The 9571-nt window shown below is 41.8% G+C and overlaps 1 protein-coding gene across 1 annotated transcript in view; it reads left to right on the forward strand.

The window, feature by feature from the left end:
- The window catches only part of GRIN2B (glutamate ionotropic receptor NMDA type subunit 2B), a 459336-nt gene extending 452430 nt beyond the window's left edge, over positions 1 to 6906 (forward strand). Inside the window, exon 12 of the mRNA XM_088468121.1 lies at positions 5146 to 6906. Coding sequence (XP_088324247.1) covers positions 5146 to 6906 — 1761 coding nt within the window. The remainder of the gene's footprint in view (positions 1 to 5145) is intronic.
- Positions 6907 to 9571: the final 2665 nt, after the last annotated feature.

Here is a 9571-nt window from a genome sequence, read left to right on the forward strand (position 1 = left end):
GGACGTTTTTCGACAAAAAACAGGTGAAAACGCAATTGGAGAAAAAAAACTGGAGAAAAGTTTTCTCCATCCCAGATCAGGCAAAAAAAAAAAAAGCAAAATCCCTATTTTTGTCTAAAAATGTGGGGCTTTCTTTCAGAACCCTTTGGACAGACCACCTAATGATACTTTAGCGGAAAAAAAAATTGTAAGTTGCGCACTTTGGCGAAAAACGATCTCTGAAATTTCAGTCCAAATTTTTTTTTTTTCGTGAAAAATTTGTTTAACGGATTGGGGCTGGTATTTCGGAGTGCCATAAGGATGCGTCAAATGTTCTAAACATCGCACGTGGCTGGCGCAGACGTTTTTTTAGCAATATAAGAAAAAACCTGCCTGCGCCAGCCACGTCCGGTGTTTAAAACAGTTGGCGCATCCTTATGGCCCTCTGAAATACCAGCCCCAATACGTTAAACGCATTTTTCGTGGAAAAAAATAAGTTTGACCGATTTCAGCGGTCATTTTTCGCCAAAGTGCGCAACTTACGATTTTCTTTCCGCTGAAGTATCGTTAGAGGGGCTGTCCAAAGGGTTCTGTAAGAAATCCCCACATTTTTACCCCAAAATAGTGATTTTTTCGCCTGCCCTAGGATGGAGAAAAGTTTTCTCCAGTTTTAGGCGAAAAACGGATGTTTTTCGCTGTCGTTGGCGAAATCACCCGCAAAATTGGACGGCCGATTTCGCCAACGACGGCGAAAACGAACGATTTCGCCTGTAATTGAATACCCCCCTAAATCCTAGTCACCAAAATGTATGTTAGAGGATTGTAAACTGACCTGGCCAGTAAGACAGTCTATGAGTTTAATAGAATATTGTTTTAAATATGCACTGCATACATTTTATCTGTACAGTGTACAAAATAAAAACAAATTGGTATGAATCACCGCCAGACCTAAGCCCGGCGGATGAAATACAGACGCCGGAAGGCTGGCAGCTGAAGATCTAACCTCCCCCCCTAGTGCCTAACCCTAACCTCACCCCAGGGGTGCCTAAACCTAACCCTCCCGGGGGGGCGCCTAGCCCTAACCTGCCCACGGTGGTGCCTTACCCTAACTCCCCCTTCTCCTGGCCTAAACCTAACCCTCCCATGGGGGTGCCTAGCCTTAAGTCCCCACGGGAGTCCCTAATCCTAACCCTGTCCCCCCGCGGCTATGCGCTCCCAAAGCCTGGCTTACATACGATCGGTATGCCGGGCGTCAGGATTTCGGCATAGGGCTGATGATAGGTGGCGGTATTTAGACACCTATCATTAGTCCCATGCCGGGATTTCACAGTCGGAATGCCAACTGCCTGCTTCCTAACTACATCCCTGAAGAATTATGCAGTTTGTCAAAAGTGGAAAATACATCTTTAAGAATAATATTAATACATTATATATATTATAACTGTATACAGTAAACTTTCAGGACAAGTTATTGGTGATAAATTAAAAAAAAAAAAACATAAATGTGAAAGAAAAGATTCACGATGTCTGAAATTGAAAGGAACCCATCAGACATATTAGAGAGACAGCCCGTAATACTGCAAAAAGCAGGGTCATTAAGTGTGCGCTTAATGCCAAAATAATGTATTAAAGTATTAAAGTGGATTTTTTTTCAGATGACAAAATAGAGAGAAGAAATACAGCATCAGGTTTTCCTTTTGTGCCATTTTTATCTAATAAATTTAATGATAGATGCATTCCATAAGAGATTTTGCTAGACCCTGTTAAAGTGCATTATTCTTGATGATAGTAGATTTTATTGTGATGAAAATTTAGTGCAGAAAAAGATTGGATGAAGTCTGAGCTGTAGTTGAGGGTAGTAAAGTACATTGCACACAATTCAAGCACTTCTTCTATAAATACTTATTTTAGTACATGAACACTTTTTTTTCTTTATGTTTAAAGATCTTGGTTCCTGATCTTGAGTTTTGGATTGCATGTGAACAGGTCCAAATTCAATGATTTTAGCTGCTTGTTTTGAATTTGAAAGAAATCCAAACCAAAAAAGAACCAAAATACTTGAGGGTGGTTTTGCCAAAACCATAAAATATGAGGGTGGCTTTGCACAAACCAAAACATGGGGGTCCGTGCACTTCTCTAGCTTTAACACTTCCAAAGATCATATAGTCAACATGGGTGGTGAATTTTGAACACTGGCTGTCTGTTTGCTTGCATTCACTGAAGAGGAGTCAACGGACTGTCCAAGTGCAACACTCATCACCAGTGCACATTATACATGATATATTTTCACAGGCGTGTTGTTACTGCTGACATTTCCCAAATAACTTTGAGGCTTTGAAGAAGGCAGTTTTAAGGCAGCAAATATTTTTGCTTTTAACCACTTAACTGACGATTTTTTATCAGCAAACCGGCCAAAACTTGTCATTTTTAGAATGTAAAAAGCATTTTTTAAAATATAATTAAATATTTTAATGAAAAAAATATGCATAGGGGGTGTCTCGCACGGAATGGGTATGATATACTGCCGGCGGTTCGATTCCCGTCAGCGGCAGCCCGTCAGGAGCAGAGTTCGAAGCAGCGGAAGCCCGACAGCGCTGGAAATCCCGATCGTGGATAGGTAAGTATAGACTAACCTAACCCCCCTAACCCTAACCCTCCTTAGGGGTGCCTAACCCTAACTCCCCCCCCAAGTGCCTAACCCTAATCCACCCTCTAAGTGCTTAACCCTAACCACCCCCTTCCCCGCTGCCTGAACCTAAGTCCCCCGGGGGGGTGCCTAACGCTAAGTCCCCCCCGGGGGTGCCTAACCCTAACCCTCCCTCCCCCTAGCCTAACCCTCCCAGGGGGGTGCCTAACCCTAAGTCCCCCCCGGGAGCCCTGAACCTTACCCCCCCCGCGCGGCTGTCCGCTCGCGGCGCCCGGCATCACTACGATCGTGAAGCCGGGCGCCGGTCTCCCGGCGTCGGGGAAATGCGGGCGTCTACATCTAGACGCCCGGCATTTCACCCATGCCGGGATGAAACAGTCGTGAAGCCGGCTGCCGGTATATAGTCGGCTTCCCGATTGCTTCCCGTCCCCATTATGAAATTACATTCGACCCCTGTCTTTTGCACCTTCCCCTCATCCTCCTGTGAGCAGTTTATTTATTTATTATTTTCCTCCCCCCAATGTCGTATTAATTTTTTTACCCTGCCCCTCCCCATCTTCCCTGTAGACATTATACTAGGGGAGACTGACTACAAGTCTCCCATGCTGAGACAGGCAGCCTGAATACACCTGCAGAGAGCAGCAGTCGTCGGGTACAAACAGTGGGGACAGTGCTGGCTTCCCGGCAGCTGCTGCTCTCTGCAGCCACTGGGTATTCATAAAAGAGAAAGGCTTGCCTGTGGCTGCTGCTCCTTGCAGCCGCCAGGTACAGTCAGTGGGGCAGCGCTAGCTTCCCGGCAGCTGCTCCTCACCGCAGCCACCGGGTACAAACAGTGGGGGCAGTGCTGGCTTCCCGGCGGCTGCTGCTCACTGCAGCCGCCAGGTATTCATAATGGAGACAGACTTCCCGGCAGCTGCTCCTCTCTGCAGCCGCCGGTAACATGAGTAAGGGGTCAGGCCAGATAGGAGCAGCTGCTGGGAGGGGAAGGAGGGTGGGTACTGCTAGGCTGCCCAATCACTGCTAGCCAAAGTGATCGGGGCATGGGAGGAGCCATGGGTGCAGAGGGGCCGGGAGGTCCCTTTAAGATTGGTGGCTGCAGGAAGATTGTCTTCCCACAGCCACCCAGTGAGCGTTTCTGACTGGTCGCATCAGATCTTATGCGACCATGCCAGGCAAGTGATTTATGTAGCTACAGTCTTTACATTCAGGGAAATATGAAGGTTTGTTTATCAGTCACATGAGGCTTTTTATTAAAAATTGTTTTAAATCCTTAAGTCTGTATACTACTGAATTGTAGTTTTATTAGGTTCTAAAAGCATAGCAGTTATCTATCTATCTATCTATCTATCTATCTATCTATCTATCTATCTGTATGTGTGTGTATATACAGTACTGTGCAAAAGTTTTAGGCAGGTATGGAAAAAATGCTGCAAAGTAAGAATGCTTTTGAAAAGTGTTAGAAGTGTTAATAGTTTTTTTTATCTATTAATAAAATGCAGAGTGAATTAACAGAAGAGAAATCTAAATCATATCATCACTTCCAGGATTCCTTGTTCTTCTTTATGCTGAAGATAGTTCTCAATGACATTGGCTGTATGTGATAGTAGCTTTCTTTTATAATGTGACTAATGTTGTGTCTGCTCTTGCTACACGTCATTATCCTATAGTTGGTTCCATAAGAAAAATCAGTGAAAAGCCACATAATTGTATTCATCAGCTAAATTCAGATACCAACTTGTCACATGCACTTAGTAAAGAGCCAAACTGCACTGGCAATACTGTCCAGATATTACACAGCTTGGCAAGCCCTCCTGGCATAGGCTGGTATGGGCCACCCTGCCGGTCTCCTCCCAGATCTATTCCTGTTGTTAGCAGGTGAAGAAGAAATGACTGTTGAAACAAATAAAACTTATCATATGTGTTCCAAAGGTCATTTTAATATAGGTTACATCTGATCAACAGTCAGTGTGTCATGTTTAATATCTTTAGTTTTTTACTTGTGATATATTTCTGATGTTTATTGTATCCACCAATGGTTACAGTACATGTTTTAAATCCCATTACATGTAGAAAGTGGAATTTACTAATTTACTAACTATTTCAGCATAAACTATTGGTTTTATTTGATAAATATACAACATATAAAAAAACACCTTGCAAAATTTGCTTAAATAATAGTTTGTTCTATGTTATGAATTCATTTATAGCTCTAAACTTAGAGGGTCAAACATCTTAATGTGTCATTTAGGGTGGATACTAATTTTTATCTGTAAGAATTACAACTAAATATAATGATTAGTATTCAATTATTAAATTATTATTTTGAAATGGTCCTCTAAATAATGCCTAGGGTGTTCTCATCTGACCATCTAGCAGCTTTGGGATACAGAAATTCTTATCAGAAAAACATGATAATATTCCTTATATATAAATCCACATGGAATAAAATATACTTCTAATAAACTGGATTATGTTATAATGATGCTATGTCTTAAACTGATTTGTTTCCGCCCCTTTAGGGTATTTACAGTTGTATTCATGGAGTTCCAATAGAAGACAGGCAGTCTGCCATGAACTCCCCATCAGCTACAATGAACAACACCCACTCCAATATACTTCGTCTCCTCCGCACTGCCAAGAACATGGCCAATCTTTCTGGAGTGAATGGTTCTCCACAGAGTGCACTGGACTTTATTCGGCGGGAATCTTCAGTATATGATATCTCTGAACATCGACGGAGCTTTACACACTCTGACTGTAAATCCTTTCAACCAGAGGAGAATCTTTTCAGTGATTACATCTCTGAAGTGGAAAGGACCTTTGGTAACCTTCAACTTAAAGACAGCAATGTCTACCAAGATCATTTTCATCACCATAGACCACACAGTATAGGAAGTAATAGCTCTATTGATGGGTTGTATGACTGTGATAATGCTCCCTTTACAACACAGCCCAGATCATTATCCAAAAAACCTTTAGATATAGGTTTGCCAACTAAACATCCAACAACCCAAATAGGTGATCTGTATGGAAAATTTTCAATTAAAAGTGATCGTTATGGGGCTCATGATGACTTAATTAGGTCTGATGTTTCTGATATATCCACTCATACAGTCACTTATGGCAACATTGAAGGCAATGCAAAAAGGAGAAAACAATATAAAGATAGTCTAAAGAAGCGTCCAGCATCTGCAAAATCAAGAAGAGAGTTTGATGAGATAGAACTAGCCTATCGTAGACGGCCAAGGTCTCCTGATCACAAGCGGTACTTCCGAGACAAGGAAGGTCTGCGAGATTTTTATCTGGATCAGTTCCGTCCGAAGGAAAACAATCCCCATTGGGAACATGTAGACCTGACAGATATCTATAAAGAACGAGGGGAGGATTTTAAACATGAAAGTTCTTGTTCCAACAGGCAACATCAGAAACATACTGGTGAGTTTGGCCAGAATGAACGTAAACATGGCACTGGAGGTAATGCTTGGGAGAAAAACATTGCTAATGTGGAGTGGGAGGACAGAACTGCAGCCAACTTCTGTCGTAACTGTCCATCAAAGGTTCACAACTACGCAGGGCAGAACACCAATCGTACAGCTTGTATTCGCTGTGAAGTCTGTAAGAAAGCAGGAAACCTTTATGACATCAGTGAGGACAACTCTCTTCAAGATTTGGATGCAAGACCAATACCACCTGCCAACTCTAAATATCCACAGAGCCCATCGAATGGCAAAGCCCAGAAGCGTAACCGAAGTAAACTCCATCGCCAGCATTCTTATGACACTTTTGTGGACCTTCAGAAAGAAGATGTCACCTTAGCTCCTCGCAGTGTCAGCTTAAAAGATAAGGAACGCTTTCTGGATGGTAGCCCTTATGCCCACATGTTTGAAATGCCGAATGAGTCCTCTTTTGCCAGCAAGTCCCATGGGTCAAGCCACAATCCTGGGGGTTATATGCTTAGCCGTTCCCTTTACCCTGACCGAGTCACCCAAAACCCATTTATTCCTACATTTGGGGATGACCAATGTCTGCTGCATGGGAGCAAGCCCTACTATTTTAGGCAACCTGCTATTGGTGGCTTGAAGGGAAGGTCGGACTTCCGAGGGACTGGTAAATCACTTACTGCTCTTCATGCGGGTGCCCCAGGATGTTTCCAAAAAGACATTTGTATAGGGAACCAACCCAATGCTTGCGTTTCAAACAATAAGAACCCCAGATCTTTCAACAACTCTACCAATGGCCATGTGTATGAGAAGTTATCCAGCATTGAATCTGACGTCTGAGAGGGGGAGGTGGGCTGGGACCTAAATTCTCCCCTTCCCAATTCCCAAATATTATTCTCTCACAGTGAAACAGGACAGAGGTGTTCCTGAATGCTGTTGGAGTAGGATGAGATGCAGCCTTTCTATTCCCTATCATCTTCTCTTCCTGGGCCATCTCGTATTTCTATTTATGTGGAGATCAAAATCCAGCCTCAAGAAGCACCAAGCTGACATCAGAGGAGGGGTGGGAGTGGGTCCTTGTTTATTTTTAATTATTAGAGACTTGGGCTGAGCGCTGTAAGGGAGGGAGGAGAAAGGAATATGTACAGACATTCTCGAGTTTTCTTCCAAAACCATGACATGAAGAGCTGGGAGAGGACTTAGTTTCAGGAAGGTCATCTCAAAGAGTAAAGAAAAGATGGTACAGGGAAAGTTTCAGAATGAAAGAGAGCACTGCTTACATTATAGGAAGCTTCCATGGAACCCCCTGAGTATAGGGTTGCAGACTGGGCATCCGTTGTTGATGAGCCAATGATACCTAGTATGTCGATTGAAAAGGTAACTGGGAACTGCCCGTTGTAAGTGATATTGTACGTTTGTGTTGAGTATGTCTGAAAACACAGATAGCTGGATCTGTAAGAGAAATAACCCCACTTGTCCATCCACCTCAAACTCACATTAACTTTTCATCCATTCTAATTTTACCAGTACACATAGTATTAATTCTGATTCAGGTTATTCCTGCAAACTCTCAGCTCAACATAAAGATTTTATTTTAGCTGATACATATAATGTAGGCTGTAAATACACAAAGGAAAAAAAAAATCTTTATTCTTTGGTTTGCTACCAAAAAACTTTAGACATGTTTATTAATGACTCAAACTGATTTACACTGATTGCTCAGGAACACTACAATAATATTTGAGGCTGTTGTCACTACTGCCCACAAACTTTTTCAATCCATAAAGAAGAAATACATGACATAAATTAACTTTTACAGAGAATACAGCAATGTAAATTTAGAATAGTTTTTATAACTTTTTATATTTAGTTGGCTGTGCAAGGTTCTCGGTTCTGTTTCGCAGTTCATTCTTTAAATGCATTCAGCCATGATATATATCATTTAACTGACTGTTTAAAGAAACTAGATATAGAAATGGGCATATCAAGACAATAGGATACACACACCTGGATCCAAGGGCTTCCTGGCATGGTACTGTCTTTTCAGGAACAGATAGTACCAGTCTGGGTTACAGAATTATGGTTGTCCTTCATAGTGAAGGAAGAATTGTAGCTGTCTTGATAAACATTTCCAATAAATGGTTCCCATCAGCTGAGCTTTCCTTAAAGGCATGCCATTCTTATAGAAACCCAGGCATCTAATGGCCACAAATATACGCATGAGCTGATGCAAAATTAAACTGGATAATATATTTGTCACATCCAGACCACTGTAACAACGAAGATCCCAAACAATCAGAAACATTCTGCTTGCCATTAAGGATATAACCTGACATTAGGGTAATGCTAATAGTTTGCTGAGGGCTATTTTTTACATGTGCTGCATCTCAGCCTGTAATATAATATTTACATACAGTATGTGTTTCCTTCATAGTTTATTGAAGAGATTCACTGGATGGACAATGGAAAGATTGTTTTGGAAATGGTATGGTATGGTTGGTTTGGTGATTGAGGGCAGAATCCTAGCACAAGAGCTATGACCATAAGGGCATTAATCTTCATTTCTCCTTGGCAACACATGGTTCTAGCTGGAGATAATGGGAAGCGTCAACCTAGCCTCCAATTAGTACTTCCGTCACGTTGAATGTGAGGGGAGAGAAATTAAGGTGCCGCTTCAGTCATCAGAAACATGGGATGGAATCACACCGCTCACAGTTAATTTAGTTTTATTTGTAAATATGTGATTGAACATTTTTTGTTTCCAATAGACTTTTCTATGAATTTGTAGTGACACAGAGGGAGATGGCTGTGTGCCCTGTCCCCAAGATACCTATTTTTACAGGTTTCAAGGCTCTGTATCCCTGTGCCATTTCCCTGAGCTGTTGGATCATAGTTCTTTAATATCCCTGGCTCATTTTTATTTAATTTTTTTCTTTGTGTGCCAATTGACAGAGCTCGGTCCTGGAGGTGAGAAGCTCTTTTATGTGCCAATTCCTTGAGTCATCCGATGCCAGGCTCAATATTCATGTGCCAAAATACTGAAGCCACCTTAGAAATGAGACGCTCATCGTCATTTACCCTGATTTAATAGCCTACACATCTATGAAGCCATTCAACCAGAATGTGAAACTGGCATTATCTCCATGCCGATGTATGGTGGAGTCACTGACAGAACATCATTTAACTCTTTCTCTGCCTGATTGTTCTTCAGCTGGCTGTTTTGAAGGTGTTAAAAGTGAGAACAAGTGTCAAAATAAATCTTGAGCTCTAGCACTTTGAGGCATGTGTATCAAGGTACAGTTTGGTGTCTAAATTGGGTACTGGGGTTTCATATATGAACGGTTTGAGATCAGTTCTTTAATACCTACAAAACTTGACATTGAATGTTATTTTGAGCATTTTGAAATGGATGCTGAGTTGTCAACTAAAATCACCCTTAACAAGTACTATCAAATGTGAATATCACTTATTCTACTCTACTGCATACCGATCATATTGTAGTAGG

This window comes from Taudactylus pleione, unplaced genomic scaffold (genome assembly GCF_031769625.1).
Source record: "Taudactylus pleione unplaced genomic scaffold, aTauple2 ptg000080l, whole genome shotgun sequence".
Taxonomy (NCBI): domain Eukaryota; kingdom Metazoa; phylum Chordata; class Amphibia; order Anura; family Myobatrachidae; genus Taudactylus; species Taudactylus pleione.